The 24,144-nt window shown below is 33.2% G+C and overlaps 1 protein-coding gene and 2 pseudogenes across 1 annotated transcript; 1 reads left to right on the top strand and 2 right to left on the bottom strand.

Moving 5' to 3' along the window:
* Positions 1-427: 427 nt before the first annotated feature.
* On the bottom strand, positions 428-5,020 carry LOC120212566 (annotated as a pseudogene).
* A 5,813-nt stretch (positions 5,021-10,833) lies between these two features.
* LOC120212607 (pre-mRNA-splicing factor CWC22 homolog) lies at positions 10,834-15,535 on the top strand. The gene is made up of 7 exons (XM_039210859.1): positions 10,834-12,138; positions 12,251-12,440; positions 13,277-13,380; positions 13,490-13,592; positions 13,684-13,982; positions 14,187-14,492; positions 15,096-15,535. The coding sequence occupies exons 1-7, from the start codon at positions 10,834-10,836 to the stop codon at positions 15,456-15,458; spliced, it is 2,670 nt and encodes an 889-aa protein (XP_039066790.1). The 3' UTR covers positions 15,459-15,535.
* Positions 15,536-19,488: 3,953 nt separating this feature from the next.
* LOC120212565 lies at positions 19,489-22,753 on the bottom strand (annotated as a pseudogene).
* Between the last annotated feature and the right edge of the window lie 1,391 nt (positions 22,754-24,144).

The following is a 24,144-nucleotide window of genomic DNA, read 5'->3' as shown; positions in this document are numbered from 1 at the left end:
GAAAAAGAGACTTACTGAACATTTATATAATTTACCTTTAAATTATTTTATTTTTTTATAAAATCATTTTAAATTTAAATTCATTTTGTCATTTACATAAGTGAATATAGAATATCAATTAAATTCACAGTATATGCTTAATCAAATTTATCCACATTTCTTTATACGAAGTAAATCACATAGTATATAAAAGTAAAAGTAAAAACATATAAAATTGAAAAATTGGCCCACCTCGAACAAGTTAGAGCTTTGAATGATGAAACCTATCCATTTAAATTCAAGCAGGGTAGTTTTCTCCAAATCCAGATAAAAGTCACCTAGCCCTTCAAGGTATATTGTTTCACCACTATAAACATTGTAAGAGGATGAAATAAAAATAATAGTAATTTTTCTTTCACCTGGAATGATTTTATTTTATTTTCCGGTAACCTGACCAAAAACATGAAAAACAGAATTGCAAGTGAAGTGAAAAATGATAAAAAAAAATGCTATATTCTTTCACTAGTTTCTTTTCATCCTGATCTTTCAATAATTATGTGATTTTTATATATACCTATTGATTCACAAATATTAAGCCAACGATTTGGGTCTAGAAACAAATTCCACTGAGGACGGATACTCAAGCCGGTTTCCCACTCCTGCTTCGTGGGAAAATGTTCCCGAAACTGGTTCGAGTAATTACTGGTTTAGTTGGCAATGTTGATTCCTTAACATTGCTATTCTCTGAATGTTTTAGTTGGCAATGTTGATTCCTTAACATTGCTATTCTCTGAATGTTTAGCATACTCACCTCCTACTTTGGAATACCCTGAAGAGCCTCTTCTCGGAAGAACTGTACCAGTAGAACCCAGTTTCAGCTGCGCCTCATTGTTTCCGGGATACTTTAATCCTCCATCCTCGAGTTGAGATGGCTTATCAGAGTCTACCAGAAAATCTTCCAGTGTCGCAAGAGATTTCAACTGCTGGCCGAGAGCCACAATCGTCTTCTGGCATTCTGCGAATTTACGAGCAGCAATAGCTAGCTCCTGGTCCTGCACAGTACCGTGTTTATAACATTACAGCTAACAGTTTATAAATGCTTGTGCCAGTTGACAACTTTATCATACGTGGAAGAAATTACTCTGAACGATTTCTGTCGAAATAAAATGGAATCCTCATTAACTCTGTCCCTGTCACATCCTATGTCAGTTTACTTAGCAACCATATTAGCTCGACTCTTCATTTTTCTTAAGTACCTATATCGGACATATTTTGTCAGTACTCTCCGTACTCCAATAGCAATTTACACAATGAGCAAGTCTATGGTTCTGGGAGGAACTAAAAGGGCAATTACATGTGTGGGAGGAATAGATTATCACTGCACATAAGGAATTATTCTAGGAGTCATCCAAAGTTTTCTAAACTAAGGTAGTGAAGGAATTATTCTAGGAGTCATCCAAAGCTTTCTAAACTAAGGTAGTATGTAACTATGTTATTCGGACTAGGGTATGAAGGTCGAATATAGATAATTGTCAAACAGGGGTATGCTTATTTTTCTCAGTTTTTTCATATAATTTTTATTCACAAAAAATGTTTTTCCATGTATTTGAAGGATCCTTTGAGGGTCATATCCTTTGAGGGACTAAACCAACTTGAATCTACATGAAGTAATGCAATCGAAACATGCCAACGTACTAAATAGGACGTGACACAGTTTTGCACCTTTAAAAGAACAGATTTCTCTTTTGATGCATTCTTAACAATATCTACAATTATAATAAACATACTAAATAACTAACCTGCGGCACCTTCAACTCTTCATTATATCTTGCCACAAGTTGGAACTCAGACTCGTGTTGGAGTTTGGCTTCACATTTCATTTTAGAAAGTTCATTCTCCAATTCTTTGCACTTAATCATGTTTTCAGCAGACAATGCTTGTTCCTTTTTTAACAAATCTTCTAACGAAGTAACTTTGGAAATTAAAATATTTATTTCAGTTTCTGCCTCCTGTCTATTCATGTTTGCAATTTTTACTTCCTCCTCTAAGGCTTTCTTTGGGTTGTCAGCAAGAGCTAATTGAGTTTGCACATCTTGGAACCTTGTCTCGGCTTCGCTTAGTTGGTTCTGCAATGTTTGAAGCTGTTTTTGAGATTCAGTGAAAGCCATCTGCGATTCCGACTTTTCTTCTTCAGTCAGCGCTAGCTTCTCCTCTAGTTCAGCTGAAAATGTTTGTTCCTTTCTGATCACTTCTTCTAATGAAGTAACTTTGGAAATTAAAGCCTTTATTTCAATTTCAGCATCTCTAAGCCTTGATACCACCACTTCTCTATTCATGTTTGCAACTTCTACTTCCTCCTCTACGGATTTCTTTGAGTTGTCATCAAGAGCTAATTGAGTTTGCACATCTTTGAACTTTGTCTCGGCTTCGCTTAGTTGATTCTGCAATGTTTTAAGCTGTTTTTGAGATTCGGTGAAAGCCATCTGCAATTCCGATTTTTCTTCTTCAGACAGCACTAGCTTCTCCTCTAGTTGAGCAATCCTGTGTGTTAAGGTTTCCAGTTCAGCCTTTAATGTGTTGACAACAGTACAGGTTTGATTAGATATAGGACCAGACTCAATAAAACCACTCCCACTTTCTGTATCAGGCAAAGCTGCGAGCCTTTCCATTTCAAGAAAATCATCCATGAGATTGATTTCTACTGAAGGGACCATGATATTTCTTCCAACAGCCTTCTTCCTAAATTGATCAAGTTCTGTAATGAGTGAAGATGCCCATGCATCTGAGCGGCTTCTCCCGCTTTCATTCATCTCTAACCCATTCATCTTTTGCATATCAGTTTCAACAGCAAGTAGCCTCTCATCACTGTCTGATTGGCTATCTGTAAAAGATTCGACACAAATCGAAGAGGCAGTGTAAGATTTCTGATCATTAGCAGGGGATGCTTTACGGGCAATGGCTTTTAGCCTGCGGCACTCAGTTTCAAGCTTAGCCAGCTTCTTTATTCTCTCCAAATGTTGTTTGCTTGCAGTTTCAGCAGTTTTGGTGCTCAGGTCCCTCTCAATAATCCTAAGTTCTAGCTCCTCAACTCAAGAATGAAGCTGAAGTTTAAGGACTGAATTTTCTTTCTCAAATGCCTCGAGCTTCAGATGAAGATCAGGATCAACTGAGGCAGCAGTATCTGTTTTGGCGGATTCAAGTTGAGCCTTGAGATCCAGAAGCTGACTCTCAAGCTCAGACGTAGAAGATTCCAATTCGTGACATTTATTGGCAACAGCCTCATAATTCTTCCGCTCTTGCTCTTCCCTTGCTTGCCTAAGTTGTCTGACACATTCCTTGAGTGCCCCATCAAGATGACCAACTCGATCTTCAAGTGTAGTATTTTTCTTCATGAAAGCATCAAGCTGTTGCTTCAAAGCTAACACATCCTTTTCAGCTTTCTCCCAACCTAAATTCAAATTTGCATGATAAAGCAAAAAATTAACTTCTCACTTGCAGCAGATTTTCCTAACATGTATATAGATATATAGATATAGATATATAAACAAAGAAAATCCAGATACTTCCAAGAAAAAAGTATTCCTCATTAGTTCACTGCAAACATGAATACGACTACTAAATTGTTTATTCTACAAACAAAAAGCTATAATTTTTACAGAAAAGATACCTGAAACAGCTTCTTCTGCAACTTTGGCATGCTGCTTTACCAAGTCTTCTTTGGCACTGATGTTCATAAGAGCAGCAGATAATTTCTCTGTTAGAGATCTTATATTATTATTTTCTTCACCGACAGCTATGGCTTTTGATGTGACTTCCACTGATTGAGAACCAATGGTGGCATTAGCCTTTGACAACAAAGAAATGTCAGATTGTCTCCAACCAAACCAGCTGAAACTAAAAAACATTACATACAAATGTGAAAAGAAAATTAGAAAGACAAGCAGACTATACCACAATCAAGGGACCTTTTGTAAAGCTTATGTAGGTCATGGGAAACGTATTATACATGCAAACTATAACCTCCAAGATATTTAAGAGAAAAAATGATAGAAAATAAGATGAAACCAGTGACAGATGACCATCATCATTCATTTCCTTCATTAAGTTCAGAAGGAACTAGACTCTGGTCAATCATGCTTCTGCAATAAACAAGGCTACTTAATAGTAATCAATTTATGGGGAAAAATCCAATAACAGCCTCCTAAACCTTGCAAGGATCTAACAGAGTGATCTATTATCCATTTCTGTTTGTCAAAGGAGATCGAGGGCTCTTCTGTCTTGCGGATCGAATGACATTTTTCTTTTACTAAGAAAGGAAAAAGAGATACTGAAGGAGTATTAACTTAACTATAAAAAACTTATAAAAAGTTCCAAACTATAATCCGTCTCACCAGAGTTCGAGAATGATAATTTCTTTGAAATAAGCAGCCTAGAGGACCATCCAGAGGGGCTAAACAATTAAATTGAGTTAATTTTGGTTAAAGCAACATTGGATATACTTACAGCAGAATTGAAAAATACGAAATTGCAGGATTTCATATTTTCATACAGATTGACAATGATAGAGGAAACCAAGTAAAAAGGACGAAAAAATGGTATACCTGCTCATCCCAGAATCGTTCAGAATGAGATGAAATGGAACCAGCTGAAGTGCTATCAGTTTCAGCTGGACTGTTCTCTGAAGACTTTCTTCTCCATAGCCAACTCCTCCTATCCATCTTCAACCCCAACACAACACAATTCAACTAAATTCAGTTGATGGTTTAATCCATTACTTTTTGTTGTTGTCGTCGTCGAGCTATTGGATGAACAATAAATGAGGGTTATTTTTTATTGTCCTTTGAAAATTAATCTGAAAACAAGCCTTTGCTTAGAATCCACTCCCAAAAGACAGCCCAACCTCCATTCAAAGAATCAAAATCTGTAATGTTTCTATAAATCACAATTAATGCTTAAACACCAGTGATAAATAAAGGAATTAAAAGATTGAACAGTAAAAAGATCAGTAAACAAACAGTTTACTTGGGGAAAAGAATTCAAAAAGGGGGGGGGGGGGAGAGAAACACCTACCCCCAAAATCCCCAAATGGCGAAATCCCAAAGATCAAAATCCCCCAAATTTTACGCCATTCATTTGTCTGTGAAAGCGAGAGAGTTAGATTTAGAACGCCAGACAACGACTTTAGAACCTCCCAATAACCCCTTCTCCATTTCACATTTATGGCATTTTTCCCAATAAAAAACAACACCAAAATTTCCTTGAGCGACAGCTAAGCCTAATTGCCTACTTCCCCATGCCCGCCATTTTCTTTGCTTCACCCCAAATTTTATTACTGTTTGATCCAACTTTCAATTTTTACACAGTAATTCTTAATTTTTTATTTAATAATATGTAAGATTTCAAAAATATAAAATATTCTGTAATAATTTAAGGGTAAAGTATAGTAATGGTCACTAAATTTTTTTAAAGTTTTTATTTAGGTCCTCCAATTTTTAAAACTTACAATACAGTCTTCTAATATTTAGTCCGTTTACAATATGGTCCCCGACATAACTGGCTGTTTGACGTCATTACACTGCCATTAGTCCGATTGCAATATGGTCACTGAACTTTTTAGGCTCTTGCATTTAGGTCCCCTAATTTTTAAAACTTGCAACACAGTTCTCAATTCCATTTTAAACCCTAAATTCTAAAATAATTCAATTACATTTTAAACCCCAAATTCTAAAATACTTAAATTTAGGGTTTAGAATATAATTAAAGTATTTTGGAATTTGAGGTTTAGAATGTAATTGAAGTGTTTTGGAATTTTGAACATTAATTTGTTATTTGACAGTGTTTACTTGAATATAAATGTGAGGTTTATTGCGTGCACATCCAACTGTTGTCGCGCTTTGAACATGAAAAGTACACCTTTCACGGTTATTGCATAAACCGTCGAAGTAAAAGTAACAAGACCAATTTGTCTTGTTTGTAGCTGTCGCACTTTGGTATGACAATCCAATAGGTCTGGATGGAACTTGAGCATGCACATCCAACTGCTGCGAAAATAGTAAAGATTTGTAGTTCATAGGACTATAACATACAACCAAGTAATAACTAAAATAAACCAAGAATATCAATTAATAATTCATTCAAAATGAGGACTTAATAAATAAATGGAAAGAAGTTCGGTCATAGTCACTCCAAAAGCTATGGCATCAAATGGGTTGTTTAAGATAGACATTAGATGCCAAATACAACATTATCAGTTGCAAATGCATTAATGGTCTACCCTTTTAACATATAATTGCTTCTAATGCTCCATGTTTAATGTTCCTTAATAGTCAAACATGATGAGAATCTAAAGTAGATTAACTAAAATCATAAGATCACATAATTCTTGTAAATTCATAGCATGTCAACAATAAAAGACATTGTAAAACATAAATGGCATTGCAACAAACATAAATATGACATAAATGAAGATGAAAATGTGCAATGACCGGGCAACATATCAAGTAGCTGCTCCAAATATACTACCCTGTCATAAATGCCTTTCGAGTTGATGCATGCAAAATTGTCTTCTAAAGATATAATTCAATTCAGATTCAATTGTAAAATTTCCAAAACATGTAAAAAAATTCAATTTGTTCATGATATATCAGTCCCATAATCAATATGAACTTATTAAAAAGAATACGAGCTCACAGGACGCCGAAAATCACAGGTAGGATCAATATAATTCCCAGTAAACTAGTACTAGCAGTCTCTCGGATTGAGCCTGATGATTTCACTATGTCGATACTCTCAACCAAATCCCTGATTTAAAGAAAAACCAAACAAGAAGATCAAAAAAATTAACCTAGGATCCTCTTTCACTTATATTCTGATGGACTGAATATCTTTCATAAAGAGTACTAAAAGTTTTGATTAAGAAGAAATAAATAAAATTAGATGGTTTTGGTTCAAAACTAACACTGAATATCCAGATCCTTGACATGCTGTTCCAGAAACATAAAAATTTCAATAAAAAACACAATGCGATATGAAAATGGGAAAGTGTGAAAGAGGAAAAGCTTACTTCCGGATAACTCAAAAGATAAAATAAATACCTTCTTGTAAGTGAGGGGAGAGGCTAAGAAATAAACGCAATCGGTGTTGCGTTCCAGTAATTCTTCCTCCATTTTTTCTTTGTAAATAAAAAGCTGAAAGACATCAATGCTTGGGTTTACAATTTTACATGGCGAAAAACGGAAGAAAAAAACCAAATGATAGTGCATGTGAGCGAAAGAGACTGAGAGGTGAATGCGCTATTTAGGATTTCATTATATTTGATCATCTGTTGGAAAATCATTAACCACAAGGATTAAACGATGAAATTATTATATGTCATTTATACAAAATAATTCCAGCTTTGTTGGTGACTTTCAACAATGATACTTAGTTCATCTTAGTAATATTTGTCAACTCTGCATTTCTAACCCCTTTTTTTCTCACAAACATTTCATCGAACATTTATGTTTCACTTGAGATGGCATGTATCTAACATTACACCTTGAATCGTTGATGGTCCCAATAGTCTCTTAGTCGGGTCTTCTCTCAATGGACCCTTATTCAAGTCAACACCTCCACATAATTCAAAGTTAGATTAGAATTTCCCATGCATATGCGACTGAAAAGTTACGCTGGAAATGAGAAGATAGAAGCGAAAAAGAAAATTCGAGATTGAAAAGAAATTTGGGGTTTAGAAATAAATTGAGGATTGTGTTGCAAGTTTTAAAGTTGGGGGACCTAAATGCAAGCGCCTGAAAAGTTCAATGACCATATTGCAAATGAACTAATGGCGTCAAACGATCGGTTACGTCTGAGACCATATTGCAAACGAACTAAATGTTGGAGGATTGTATTACAAATTTTAAAAGTTAGGTGATCTAAATGCAAGCTTTAGAAAAGCTCAGTGACCATTACTATATTTTACCCTAATATTAATTATTAACTGTAAAAAGAAATTTTATAATTTTCAATTTTTTCTTACATACATTTAATTTATCTCTAAATCTCTTTTATTTAAAATCATCACTGATATCGTATTATTATAGAAATTTTCATTGATAAAAAGTTAGTTTTGTTTTTGAATTCGTTGAACTATTCAAGTGGTTAAAGGGATTTCTAGATATCTCAAATTAGTACAATTATATTTTCAAAGTGTGAGCATTGTTAATGATTAAAAATATTATGAATAAATAATATCTTATACATTTATACCCTCACAAAAAATTATCATAGATCATTCAATAGATTTTTTTAATTTGAAATTTAAATAAATTTAATGATATCATTTGATCAAAATATAATTTAAATATAATGTAGAAAGGTTTTAGCGCTTTTTAAATGGCATCTTAACATTCTTAATTTAAAGATATATTATTAATTTTTGGAATGAATTATTATTAAGATATTTGCGTAGAATGTTAGATTTTTTAAATCCATAAGAATTATATCAAAAATCGAAAAGTCATTAAACCAAAATGTCACATCAAAATTCAATGTGAAAATGTACAAATCTCAAAATATACCTAGTAAAATTAAGGGTAAAGTATAGTAATGGTCATTGAATTTTTCTGAAGCTTTCATTTAGGTCCTTTAACTTTTAAAACTTGTAATACAATCCTCTAACATTTAGTTCGTTTGCAATATGGTCCCTCAACATTTAATCCGTTTATAATATGGTCTCCAACGTAACTGTTGGGGGCCATATTGCAAATGAACTAATGTTGGGGGATTGTATTACAAGTTTTAAAAGTTGGGGACCTAAATGAAAGCTTTAGAAAAGTTCAGTGACCATTATTATACTTTATCCTATTATTTATTTTATATTTTATTTTATAATATATCATATTCAAGTATTAATTAATCTTATATTTTATGTATAAATATAATTAGAGTATTATATAATTGATTGTTAGATTATTCAAATTTTAATTAATAATTAAATTAAATTCGATTATAATTCGAATGATTAAAAATGTATTGGTGATTAACTTTATTATGTAAGAATTCAATAATTTTACCCAAACAACATCCTTACCCTTGGTCTTAGAGGGCGACCTCAATAGGCCGGCATGGTGGAGTGTCTACTTAAGAATGTGTCAGTTAAGGCTGTAAAATCAGGTATATGTCAAGTCAGTTTAATTTGATAGTTTGACTCGGATCAGGTCGAGTACATGTCAAATCAATTCGGGTTATTTTCAGGTTGATTAACACCAAATCCATATCGGGTTCAAGTCGGTTCATTTTCAGTTCGGATCGATGTCAGTTCAGGTTCGAAACAGATAAAGACCAATTAATTCAGGTTCAGGTGGACTTCAATCGGATCTCGTTCAGATCGGGTCACATCATTGATAGATAAAATTCAGGTCGGATGTTTACCAGATACGGATTAGGTTCAGGTCGGGTCGTTTTTAATTTTGGATTAATTATTTTGTCATCTTTCGTGATTGTTGAATTTCAAGTCGTAATTGTATATGATTTCGAGTAAATTACAAAAAAAATCATGGATCAATTTTGAAAAAAAATATAAATTTAAGGATAAAATTGAAGAAATGTAAAATTAAAAATAAAATTTTAAATAAATTAAGGGTAAAGTATAGTAATGGTCACTGAACTTTTCTAAATCTTTCATTTAAGTCCCCTAACTTTAAAAACTTACAATACAGTCCCCTAACATTTAATTCGTTTACAATATGGTCCCCTAACATTTAGTATGTTTGCAATATGGTCCCCAATGTAACTGTTGGGGGACCATATTGCAAACAGGCTAAATGTTGGGAGACTTTATAGCAAGTTTTAAAAGTTGAGGAACCTAAATGAAGCTTAGAAAAGTTAAGTGACCATTACTATACTTTACCCTAAATTAACTTTATATCAACAATATCCCACCACATATGTGACAATATTCTAACTATCATTATTTTAAAAGTAATAATAAGTTGTCATGACCTTTTATTTAGTAAATTAAAATAAAACTTAAATATGCATTTAAAAATCCAAAAAATAAAATTTTTACATAATACTCGGGGATTAATCTGGCGGAGCAATCGCCTCCCTAAAGTTTTACAGTTATTATATATTTTAGATATTTTTTTATATATTTTTTATTGAAAACATATTTTCGTTCCTTCCTAAAATTTTATAAATTTATATTTTCTTAAAATTTTAAAAGTTCGTCGCTAGACAATATTTTACATTTGTGACTGATCATATTCACCTTTATCACTTATCCCACCATCCCTGATGGGTCTACTTTTTTGTCCCCATCATCATCCCACCACCTATTAAAATTGTGACCATCCTCGCCTAGTTGAGTATGAAGTGGGATGAGTCCTTATGAAACTTGCCCCATTGACATCGCTAGTTTTATTCGAAGAAAAGAAAACTCCTCTAATACCAGGATATGAAACTTAAAAATATCAACTCCTCCATATATAAAATAAGTACGCGAAGGGATACTGGAAGATAGGAATTCACAAATCACTGGGAACATTGTCAATACTGGAGGCAGAATTATGGGGCGTCCTAGAGGGATTAACAACTGCCTGGGAACTTATTAATAATAGAATTACCTATGGTGTAGTTTACACAAACGTTTATATTAAATCCTCACGGGCCTTGGTGGAGTAGCCTGTCCCTGTCCCTGTCCCTGTCCCCTTGCCATATTTCAAATAGAGCGTTTCCTCTGCCGCTTTTATTTGAGTTCGAGCGGTTTCAAGTTTCCACACTAATTTGATTCGTTATCGAACATCACTGCGTCGAGGCCCGAGGGGACAGAAGATTGCAGTTTTTCCATAATTGGTTTTTTTTACCTTCGAAACAATGGCTAGAAAACATAATAGTGAATCCAGTGACCATAATTCGAGCGACGAGAAAAACCTACATCGTAACCGTCGCAAAAGGCAAAGACGAAAACGAGAAAGAGGAGGAAATCACGGTGATCATGAGGAGAATCGGCGGAGCAAGCGTTCACGATCTTCTGATAAAGAAGAAGATGATGACAAGAATGCCGTTAGGGGTAGAAATCGTGATCGAGAAAGAATTAGAGATTATGATGATGATGATGAGAATAGGCGTAGAGGAAAATTGGAGGGGAATTCTGAACGGTCGGATGAATCAGAAGAGAAGAGGGACAACGGAGCTAAAAGGGGTGAAAGGGATAGAAGTAATAGGCATCACATTGGATGTAGGGATTGGCGTAGTGATAGACGGCTGGAATCTGAAAATGATCGATATAGAAATAGGGATCATAGCCGTCGCTCACGGCATGATTCGGATAGTGATGACGAGGATCGAAGAAGAAGGTCCCGCAGAAGAATCGAAGGAGAGAATATAAGTGATGGTTGGGAGCTAGAATCTGAAAATGATAGGTATAGAAATAGGGATCACCATTGTCGTTCGCGGCATGATTCGGATGATGATGGTAATGAGGATCGCCGTAGAAGGTCCCACAGAAGTACGGAAGGAGAGAATATAAGTGATGGTAGATTGCCGGAATCTGAAAATGATAGGCGTAGAAATAGGGATCAGCATCGTCATTCACGGCATAATTCTGATGATGATGATAATGAGGATCGCCAAAGAAGGTCTTGCAAAAGTAAGGAAGGCGAGAAAAGAAGTGATAAGATAGAGAATGATAGTCAGCCAGACACTGGAAACAGAGATGAAAATAGTTTTAAGGAGAAGGTAGGAGAAATCAAGCAGAAGCAAGCAGCTCCACAAGAAACTAACTTGAATGGTGATAGGGCCGATTTAGGTAGGAGTGGAGGGGTTTATATTCCTCCATTTAAATTGGCAAGAATGTTGAAAGAGACGCAGGATAAGAGCAGTGTAGAGTATCAACGATTAACGTGGGATGCCCTTAAAAAAAGTATCAATGGGCTTGTTAACAAAGTCAATGCTACTAATATAAAGAACATTGTTCCAGAACTGTTTGCTGAGAATCTTATTCGAGGAAGGGGTCTCCTTTGTCGTTCATGTATGAAATCTCAGATGGCATCCCCAGGTTTCACTGATGTTTTTGCTGCATTGGTGGCTGTTGTTAACACCAAGTTTCCTGAGGTGGGGGATTTACTATTGAGAAGGATTGTTTTACAGCTGAAGAGAGCATATAAGCGGAACGATAAGGTGAGGAGTTGCCCCTTCCTTCCTGTTTCTATTGATTTAGTTATGATTGACCAAAGGAAACTTTTTTTTTGTTGGGTTGTATGAATTGCTGACTATTTGTTTTGTTGGACAGCCTCAATTATTAGCTACTGTTAAATTTATAGCACATCTTGTGAACCAGCAAGTGGCTCATGAGATTATTGCTTTAGAACTGCTAACAGTTTTGCTGGAGAACCCTACTGATGACAGTGTCGAGGTGGCTGTTGGTTTTGTCACGGAATGTGGCTCATTACTTCAGGATGTTTCACCCAAAGGCCTCCACGGTGAGTGTATCCATATGAGTATATGGTTGATACTAGTTCAATGCAGTAGTTTTACTTATCTGTATTATGATTGACTCTAGTTTAGATTCAATAGTATTATTGACGCTAGTTTAGATTCAATAGTATTATTGACGCTAGTTTAGATTCAATAGCATATGTTCCTCATGGAAGAATTCTTTTTCTGTTTTTAGTTCTATTTACTGGTTTGTACTTTGTATTGTTAGATTCAAGAGTCTAGGTCAGTTTATAGATGGTTTTCCTTGCACTTCTATCAATTTTACTCAGTTCTATAGTACATGGACTATGTCACAAGGACTGCCTAGATACTTTAGCATGTTGAGAAGCATTCTCTTGCATTTGTTAATCATACATGTAATATGGCTGTTCAATTTTTTTCTTGCGAATGCCACTTTTATCTTCTTCAGCTTCTAGAACATACTGAGATTAACTTCATTTAGTTGATAACCTAAAGGTTTTAATGCTGGTCATTTATACGAGTCCAGTTTAGAGTAATTCAATGTTTACTAATTTTAAAAAAATATTGTTAGTGGAAAAACTATAATTGTGTCCCTAGTTCTTTATGTTTTTGAAGTTCATTATCTTAATTTCTTTATCTGAAATAAAAAAATCATCTTAATTTCTGTTGTATTGGCTACAGCTTGAAGCATTATAATAGAAAATTTGTGTAATGTTCATGTAATTTATCTAATAAAGAAAGTTCAGATTGTTTCCCTCTCTCTCCCCCCGCTTGGGTGATTGTAGTCCAGTGGTATCTATCTATCTTATATGACTTATTTTCCCCCCTTTTCAGTTAGTGTCGGCTGTTGTGTTTACAGGTATTTTCGAGCGTTTTAGGGGTATTCTTCATGAAGGAGAGATAGATAAACGCGTTCAGTTTCTTATAGAGGGGTTATTTGCTATAAGGAAAGCCAAGTTTCAGGTGTGTTTCTACTCATTTTAACTTTTTCAAAGCCCTGTAGAGGTTACGTACCTTTGTATATAACAAAAGGAACAACTTATAATTTTGTTTTCCATGTATGCATTTGCAGGGGTACCCTGCTGTTCGTCCAGAACTAGACCTTGTTGAGCAAGAGGACCAATTAACTCATGAGATATCTCTCCAAGATGAGATCGATCCAGAAATCTCCCTTGGTATGTCCCAAAATGTCTCCAGCTACATTTTTTGTTTGGTTAATTCCTTCTGGTATGATATCATGAATACATTTTATTGTCCTCCTTGCAGACATTTTTAAAACGGATCCTCAATTTTTGGAGAATGAAAAGCAATATGAAGAGTTGAAGAAAAGCATCCTTGGTGAGGAATCTGAAGATGAAGAGGGTTCAGATTCAGGTGATGATGATGATGAGGAAGAGGAGGATGATGAATGTGATGCGGAAGATGATCAGATGAAAATAAAAGATGAGACGGAGACAAATCTTGTAAATCTTCGAAGGACAATCTACCTGACAATCATGTCGAGTGTAGATTTTGAGGAGGCTGGCCACAAGCTGCTCAAAATTAAGCTTGAGCCGGGGCAAGAGGTAACATGATAGTGTAACGTAATAGATCAAACCATATGTGTTCGTCTTGCCTATTTCCCTTCTGGCTTTTCTGCTTTATGCATTAACCCTTTAACCCTCACAAAACTTAATAGCTTTCCTTTTCATTTATAGTGGAGTGATTTTCTTGTTTCTTATTTGCATTATGAGAAACTTGTTACCTTGATTTTGATTTTGATTTTTCAGATGGAGTTGTGCGTTATGCTCTTGGAATGCTGCAGTCAGGAGAGAACTTACCTTCGGTATTACGGTCTTCTGGGGCAACGATTTTGCATGATCAACAAAGTCTATCAGGAAAATTTTGATAAATGCTTTGTTCAGCAGTATTCTATGATTCATCGTCTTGAAACAAACAAATTACGTAATGTGGCAAAGTTCTTCGCACATTTACTTGGCACAGATGCTCTGCCTTGGCATGTTCTCGCCTATATACGCTTAACTGAGGAGGATACTACTTCTTCTTCCCGAATCTTCATTAAGATTCTCTTCCAGGTAAGCTAAAAACATATACATGCATATTTTTTTTTACCTGCTTCTTTCCCTATTTTTATTGGCTGGCTGTAGTTTATTTATGTGTGTGCATTTGGGAAATTGGTTGGTTTCAAACTGGACTTGGATGATATAAAGCAAAAACTACCGGTTGGTTGGAAATAAACTTGAACTAGTTTACTATAGAGAGAGAGAGAGTTCTGCTGTACGGAGGAAAATCTAACGGTAATTTGTGACAGATTTTAATCTAAAATGTTATATGTTTACTCTTTACATTGCAACGGGATTTTACCCAAAATGTGTCTACTCTAAAAAGTTACACAATTAGTAATAGTTTCAGTTACATGAGTTTCTTGACTGTAATTTTTTAGGTTGTAACCAGAATTATTACGCAATTTATATGATTTATTATAGAGAACATAATATTTTTGGTTTCATCCTAAAATGTTACCAAATTTACTTGGTAATTTATAAATTTTTCGGTTATAATCAATTACATCATTTTTTTAATCTTATATTAACCGATTATATTTTAAAGTACCGTGTATGTATGTATATATATGGAAAATTTTGTTATGTTGATTTTGATACTTGGTAATGGTATAGGAACTGTCGGAGCATCTTGGAATCCGCAGACTGAATGAGCGGCTCCTAGATCCCAGAATGCAGGACTCGTTCGAATCTATTTTCCCAAGGGATAATCCCAAGAACACACGGTTTTCCATTAACTTTTTCACTTCCATTGGGCTTGGTGGTATCACTGAGAATTTACGCGAGTATTTGAAGAACATGCCCAGACTTATCATGCAACAACAGAAGCCACCATCAGAATCAGAATCAGAATCCGGTGATGATTCTGGGAGCACGAGTTCATACGATAGAAAAAGTGCTCGTTCAAAGTCAAAGTCGCATTCATCAAGCTCTGATGAAAGTGAAAGGCGCAGGAAGAAGAGGAGGCGGAGGCGATGAAGAAGCGGCCTTTTCACCGAGTCTCGGTACTTGCTTCTCCTGATTACTTTACTCGTTCATGATAATTAGAGTACATCTCTGGGGCATTAATTCTTTTTGTTGTTTCAACACTTGCAATTGCACGATTATAACAAAACAAAGCATGTTTGGATACAATTAGAAATAATTTTTTTGAAAGAATTTTTAAAAAAATACGCATTATTTTAGATAATAATATTCTACTTTTACAGACCAGCAATATTTTATTATGATTTTTACTCATTTCAATCAATTATGAAATTGTTTTTTTATCCTTTGTGATTATTTGAAACCAAAATGAGATTTGCTCAATACTTTTATTTCATAGGGATCGTTTTGATCGTACCAAATGTTCCCAGCGACCATAATTCTCTAATTAATCAGTCTTATGGTTGTTTTCTGTAAAATTATTATTTTAAACATTTGAAAAACCGAGCTCAGAAGAACATGCATTAAAATTTTAGGTTTAGTATTAATTTTGCAATTGTGAGCTTATATATAATATTCTTAAGAGTAATAGGATAAAATGTGTTTTCTATAAAAAAAATCATTTATTAAATTTAATATAGTAATTAATACCGGGCCAATGTAAAAAAATATGTTTTTTGATAAGGTTCATTATTTTCCATAATTAATTTTTCAAATAAATGTGATAATGACATTCAATTTTTAACTAATACAAGTTCTGTTTAAAAATGTGGAATATGATATTAGATAGGTACTTATTTATCATTTAATGTTAACAATATTATGTTGATTTTATTTTAATTTTAATTATATTAAAACTATTTTTTATTAAACATGATTTTTAAAATTATTATATTTAATTTTTATCTAAAATTATTCAAAATAATATAAAATATTATATTAGAAATCAAGATTAACTATGTAACTTTTACTAATATATCAACCAGATTTATAATATGCATTGAGTACTTGTAAAATTTAATACTAAAAATGCACAACTCAAATTTTATAGTTTATTAAATAACTTCCTTATATAAGTTTATAAATTATAATCTTCGGTTTTAGTATGAGATTAAGGTGTTTGATTTATGAATATTATGAACAGATCGTAATCTAATATTATAGATAGAATATAATATAGGTATAAATTCATAATATCCCATTTCATATGTAATCTAAGATTATAGATTATTATTATTTTAATTAATTTGGTCTTTTATCCAATTAAACTTTAAGTCTAATTAATAATTTTTATTACTTGCACCTTAATGATTTATTTATTAATATAATGATTATAAATTTTATTTTATATTTTTTATAAATTTTAACAAAATAAATTATTATTCATCTCAAAATTTAACGAAAATATAAAATTTTGATTACTAAAAAGTTCATGATTTAGTGAAAATATAATGATACTACAGCAAAACATCTGTTAGTACTGATCAAAAAAATAAATAATTGAAATAAGATACAAGTTGATCGTGTCGTGAAAAAAATATTTTAAAAGAAAAATCATCTTAATTAATTTAATCTTTGAAATGGACATTTATTTAAGGACATTCATTTTTAAGGTTAGCATAAAATTTTGTATAACGAAAATTTGAAGTGGAGATTAAAAAATGAAAATGAGAAATATATATATATATATATATATATATAATTTAAGGCATGTGTCATCAATCCTATGAATGAATCAAGGGAAATGACCGTAAATTTTTTTTATTGATAATATGTTTTTGTTTATAAAATTTTATAGATTTATATCTAATATAAAATCATGTGTCCATACATGATACTTCTAACCTAAAGTCTAAAATCTTCGTTAGCATTGCATTAAATATAACATTGTTATTGAACTCATTAAGTATTTCAGTGATCAAAAAAGTGTTATTTTCCTTAGAAATCACATGTTCAAGGAGTTGTGTCTCTAAGATGTGTGTCGTTAATGATTTAAAAAGATTATGAACATATACAACTTTGTAATCACCCTAGACTATCCAAAAAAGTATAATAGTTATTATTATTAATTACTTTCTTGATAATCTATAAGTTATTATTATTTATGAGCAAGACGGATATAATAAGCCCGAAGAGAAACAATTATATGCTCATTATTTTAAAAATTCTATTAAATTTAGTTTAGTTTATTAAGCGAGGAGAGAAAAATAGAAAAAAATTACATACTCATTTTCAAAAAGAATTAAAAATTTGGAATCTTATTTTTAAAATTTTTAAATCCATTACTGTTTATGAGTGAATTTTATTTACATATTAAAGAAACATACATGAAAGAAATTAAATTTAAAAATATTTTTTGTAAGTATGAGATTATAATTTTAAAACGTCAAAATTGATGAGATAATTTGATAAAAAAAATTAACTCTATGGATAAATTAATTTTTGAGATTAGAGTGTTTACTACAGTATTAATAGTAAGATGTGTAGACTACTACATACATGGTTGCATGCAATCAGAATACTAAATTTATTTCAGTAACAAAACAGAAGTCGTATCTTTCTGAACACTTTCTAAAAATATTCGATAATTAGGACAACTTCTAATCAACACTGTAACAGATACTCTATTTTAAAATATAATTTTTTTCATCATCCTACGTGAGCCAATTTTTCTCCAAACAACTTACATGATCAGTCTTACCTTTTAAAACTGATAAATAATATTTTTCAAAAAGTAATTATATGACAAAACCAAGGTTCTAAGTTAAATGATTATATATTGGTTAGAATGAGAGTGTTTCTTTTGAGGTTGGTGGGCTAACATTTTTACTAATTACGTATTGGTGTAACAGATTAAGCACTGCCATTGTTAGGTTACACAAACTTCCATTTATTTTATATATATGCTTGGTTTGGTTAGAATTTTTTCCATTTTGCCATGCAATTACTAAGGAGATTTTTTTTTCTTTTTGTAGTTGATGAACTTGCAAATGTATAAAATGTATATAATTAATAACCAAAATAGTTTAATAACTCATTAAAGAATGTTATCGATATCTTTAAGAGTTTATGGTAAAACTCAGGCTGCATCTATGGGAGGAGCAAAGAGGGATGAATATGAAAATTGGACTTTCGGTTTCTTTAAGAGTTAGGGTAGTTGTTTGATCCTTTTAGTCGAATTATGGGCAATCCATGAGATCATTTATCATGCTCGAAGTTTAAATATCCGTAAACTTGAAGTAGAAGTGGGCAATGCTCAAGTAATGAAAATAGTGTGTACACTCACTATAAGAACATGTCCTTGTGGATATGCTCTTGCAAGAAAATTGAGGTACAAACTCGACTAACCAAAAGAAGCATAATAGTATAGCGGACACCTTAATCAAAATAAGTCATGCCTATAAACAAATATTTGTTCCACACACCTTTAATTGCATTTGATGCACCGCAAGAAGGGGCGTCCACTCATTTATAAATTGTACTAGATTTTTTTTCTTTTTTGTTTATAAATAGAAAAAAAATCATTCTTCCGAAACATATTAGGTGGACACTAAAAACCACATTGAGTAATTTAGATTTGAGCAGTTGCGTTTGCAAGGTGTTTACGTTACTATTAGCTAAAATATATTCTAATTAGATACCATCTTATAACCACTTGTTCATGAGTAAAACCCTTGATAATGGATAAAAATCTTTCTCTACGCTAGTCAAATTTACTAGCATAACTTTCATCTCTTCTCTTAATAGTCTAGGTTAGTATCTATTTAGAACTTTTCTTAGTCATTCATCTCTTCTCTTAATAGCCTGGGTCCTATTTGGAACTTTTCTTAGTAATTGACAACGCACACTCCCTACAGATGCAGCTGCCTGAGCCTAAGACTTCAAAGATGAACAACACTCTCTTTAACCATTGATGTCACTCAATGAATTCCTCTCTATATAAAGTTAAAACCCAGTAATGATGGTAAAAGAAACAAGCCACTACTTTTGTTTGCTTGTTTTGATCAAAGGGAAATCAGTAAGTAACAAAGTCGTAATTTTTTTCCAGATAAAAACAAAGTCATAGTTGGAATGATTTGAGATATGCAACAAATTGGCATTTGTTTCTAATTCAAAGAAATTCATCTACCAACACTCTAAATGCAACGACGATTAACGTTAATAAGATAGAACATCAACTTTTCCAAAAATTAAAAAGCTTTCTAATGAAGGTTAAGGCCTGGGGAATCAACCAACAACTTTACCTTGGAGTGTTAATGTCATCTTACTACGTGATCGGTGTCGTCGTCACCAGAAACGTTTAAGTCGTGAAGGTTTTCACTAGTAGAGAACTTGAACCATCTTCTTTTCTCGACGTACTTTAGACCGGGTTGCATCACGAGCCCGATTACGACAGCCACAAGGCTAATCACTGCAACTTTGAGTGAAGAAAGAGCCAACACAACACAAATCAATATGGTTGGAGGAATGCACATCAGGATCGAGCCGACCGTCCCCAAGGGTATTTTGTAAGGTCGCGATGCAGCTGGATATTTCATCCTTACCTTACAAATGCTATGAACTCCAAAATCATCCCGAAACAATACAAGAAGTTCTCTGCAGCTACAATCTCTTGAAAGCTCAACCATGACAACAATAAGACGCCTGAAGCTGAAAATAAGATCCCGATTAGAGGAGTTCCATAGCGAGACCTCTTGCTAAAGAACTCTGGTAGCATCCGCGTCTGCCATTCCCAAAAGTTGGAAAGAGTCACTGCTCTCTCAGCCACAAACATCCCCATATTCGACATTGCTGCAGCTGCTTGGATCCACCATCTCAACCAAACTCCACCAATAATTTTAGCAATGTCCGAGAAATAACCATCACTCCACAATTCACGATCAAGGGGAAGGGCACCTGTGCCTAATAGCGGAAAGAAATACCCAAGAACCACCAAGATCAAAGCATAAAACAAGGCTTTTGGGAGAGTTCTCTTAGGGTTGTCTACCTCTCCAGCAAGTGTACTAATTGAGTCCCAATAGTTTAGGTTCCAAAAGAGTGTATTCAAATATAAATTCCAATCAACATGATGTGTGTCTACGACAAACCATCTTGAAGGCTCTAATTTTGGAATCGACACGAGCCCCATGACCACAAAAGGAAGGATCGAGAACACCCGAGAAGCACAGCAACCCATCCTACAATGGTTAAACCTCTATAGTTCATATGTGAGCACTAAAGTCAAAGCTAGCACAGCAAAGACTCTAGGTAAACCATTCCTACAGCAGGGATTCCAGACTTCAAATAGTCAAGAAACAAAACGGGATATAAAGCATTATCGATGACCCCACTCAACCATTTCATCCAGCCTTGCTGAAACCCCCAATAGGGACCTCCGATGAAACCCAAACAACATAACACCATTTTCGGGGAACATAGTGCCCATCTCAGCAGTAATTAACGCTTCTGGAATGCTCCATATGAATGGAAACACCAAGAATCCAAGAAGAGCAAGAAAAGGTCCAGCAGCCTGGACACTGTCCTCGACCCCGAATGGTCCTCCGGAAACCTCATAGAAGATCAAGAAAATAAGTGGTAAAACCGATACTTTCTTAAAGTTATCTACCGTGGGAGTTGGTGCTTCACCAATAGTAACGTATTCAGCACCATCATAATGCCCCATCACAAAAGAAGCTCTAGTGTGGGTGTGTCTCAATTTCTGCACAAGAATCAAGTCCTCAGCAAAACAGCAACTTGGACGTCTTTATTCCTGATTTCAAAAGCATAATGCGTAAAAAAATCAAAGAAATACCAAAATATATACACTTCATGCAAATCCATCAAAACGGTTAAAGTAAATAAATAGCTTACGAGCATTCTCGAAGTACATGAAAATACCAAAATAAAATTTCCTTCACGATAGCCAAAGCTCAGTTGCATATGGCAATATGAACAAAAGCACTTTAAATAGAGATGGATCAGCTGCAACTTTCATGAACAAAAATATAAACATGAACCATGATACTTGTATCCCATAAATAAACTCATCTCTTAAAACAGAAAACAGAGTTTCCATTTCAAAAAACATACATTAACTATCCACGTGACTTCCAATTGATTGGAACTGTGTATAACTACAAAGAAAGAGATTTTATACCTAATAAAGAGAGAGGCCAGCTAGTCAACTAAGTTTTCAATGCTCCTCTTCTTCATGTATGCATCTAAGTAATCTTCTAAGAAAAACATATTCTAACAACAACAATTAAAAATTTATTTTCTTAGATAAACAAATGAATGAATCATGTTAAAACTTTTATCTACTCATTTATAACCATTATCATAAGTTTGCTACGAGTGCGTGTTTCACTTCATGGCAACTTCTGAGGAACCAAAAAGAAAATAACATGATAGAAGCAAGCAACTAAAACATAAAAGCGAATGAAGGCCAAAGAGACATGATAAACACCAGAAACCAGGCAGTGCAGACTTAGGCATATTACCTCATCCTTTTCGGAACTTGGATGCTTACTACCACTTTATAGCTTAAGGAATCGAAACGGAAATAACACAACAAAAGCAACCAACAAAAACATAAAAGCTGAACCATAGCCATAAACCAGTGAAGAGGCAGGCAGATTACCTCATCCTCTTTGGAACTCGGATGTTTCACGAGATCGATACTCGATGATACTGAAAAACTGATCCTATCGAGTTACGCAACCACCAGCTGGTTGACCTGAAGTTTGTGGTCAACCAAACTTCCCTAACAGATTCTACATGCCAGGATCAGATCAAATTCACTCCGAATAAAAGCAACAAGTAAACAAAAAAAAAAACTGTTGGCAGCTTGATCCACTAAAGAGAAAAAACTGAACAAAACTGGAACATATTAGACATAGAAAGATATCAATTTTCTATTTAATTGGCAGTGATTGATAAAGGGTTTGCATAGTTTTCAAAATGGTTTCTTTATAATTTCGATTAATCACAGAAATAGCAAAACCAAAAGGAACAATAATTGAAGCCGACTTATAGGGGTTTTGACAATTCGAGGAAGATAACAACTTCCATCACATTATCCTAGTGGGCAAACAATAAACAAATTAAATATAAGAAAAAGGCCAGCAAACTGTGTTAAAAAATAGGAAGAAACGCGCCGAAGAATTATTATAATAATAGTAATACCTCGGAGCAACCACCTTGAATTTGGGTTAGGTTTGCTGAAGAAACGGCAAATGAAAATTGAAAGTTCGATGAAAGCGAAGAGTGGGGTGAGTGAGTTGTGGTTGCCGGCGACTCGACTCGACTCGGCCTATAAACTGCACTCAACTCAGACTCAGAGTGGCCACGTCGTTATCATCGCAGGACAGAGTTTGTCGTCCAAGTGTATGTCAGCTTTACTCTTTATACTTTTATTAATTTTTTCATTGGGTAAATTATCACTTTCGACACTCTATTTTCATTATTTTTACTGAAATGTCCTATTGTTTTCAACTTTCAACGCAAACTAAATCAAAAGTCAAAACTGATCAATTTTTTTACACTATCTCATTCTCAACCTAATGGGTGAAAAGAATAAAAGGAAATGATGATGGGTCAATTTTTTAATATACAAATTCTACAAAATTTAGTTTATCTAATTATGTTTATTGAATCTTAAACCTTAAAATCTTATGTCTAAACCTTAAAATCATTTCTTGGATTTAATTTATTTTTTGAAAAAAAAAATTTAAAAGTACTTGAGACAAAAGAATTTAAATATGTTTTTTAAAATATAGATATTATTATGTTGTACCTGTGAACATTTTGACGTGCAAATTAATAGTTGAAAAAGACATCAAGTTTTTCTGTCACATTCCAAACAAGCATCTTTCCTGACATTTTAACATGAAAGTTGAGCAAGCATTTCCTCTGATGAGGCTATCTTGTGAGCGGTTAAAATATAATTAAAAAATAATTTGATTAATTAAATAAGTGATCGGTTAAAAGTGTTATAAAAATATTATATATTTTCATCAGAAATGTTATTTGTATTGGTAATAATAATGGTAAAAACCGAGAATATTATCGTCGTATGTAAAATGCGTCAAAAAATATTGATTTTAACATAACCGGTTAATTATTAAAAACATTATCAATTATAATAACATAATATGTAGCGCTTATTTAATGTAATAGGTAGTGTCTGTTTAAAGCTGATGGGGCCTTAAAAATCTAATGATAACAAAATAGGTTAATTACTTAATTTGTTATTAATATTATCTACATATTAGGTAGCGCTTAAAATATTACCAAAGTTTAAACTAATGAGACCTTAGAAATTCGAGGATAACAAAATAGGTTAATTACTTATTTTATTATTAATATTATCAACATATTAGGAAAGTGCCTAAAATGTTATCAAATTTTAAGCTGATGGGGTCTTCGAAATTTCACAAATAAATATTAACATTCTAGGTTGCGCCCAATAATGTTATTTTGAATAAAGAAGTAGGTTGCAATCTGAAATATTAAAGTTGTATTTAATGATATCAGTAGGATTTAATATTATTACATATCTTTGGATGTTAATTATTTTTAAAATAAATATTGATACTACTATGATTTGATGGTCGATACTTTAGCAAATATCAATATCATCTATAATGTTCGACATTTTATCATTTTAGAAACTTGTTAATTTGAAAAAAAAAATTGAAATGTTAAGATTGAAAATGACTTATTTACAAAATTCTATTAAAATAACTTTGTAAAAATATCA

Source organism: Hibiscus syriacus, unplaced genomic scaffold (genome assembly GCF_006381635.1).
Source record: "Hibiscus syriacus cultivar Baekdansim isolate YM2019G1 unplaced genomic scaffold, ASM638163v2 tig00110013_pilon, whole genome shotgun sequence".
Classification (NCBI taxonomy): domain Eukaryota; kingdom Viridiplantae; phylum Streptophyta; class Magnoliopsida; order Malvales; family Malvaceae; genus Hibiscus; species Hibiscus syriacus.
The sequence above is the reverse complement of the archived record's forward strand: the minus strand, read 5'-3'. Positions and strand labels throughout refer to the sequence as shown.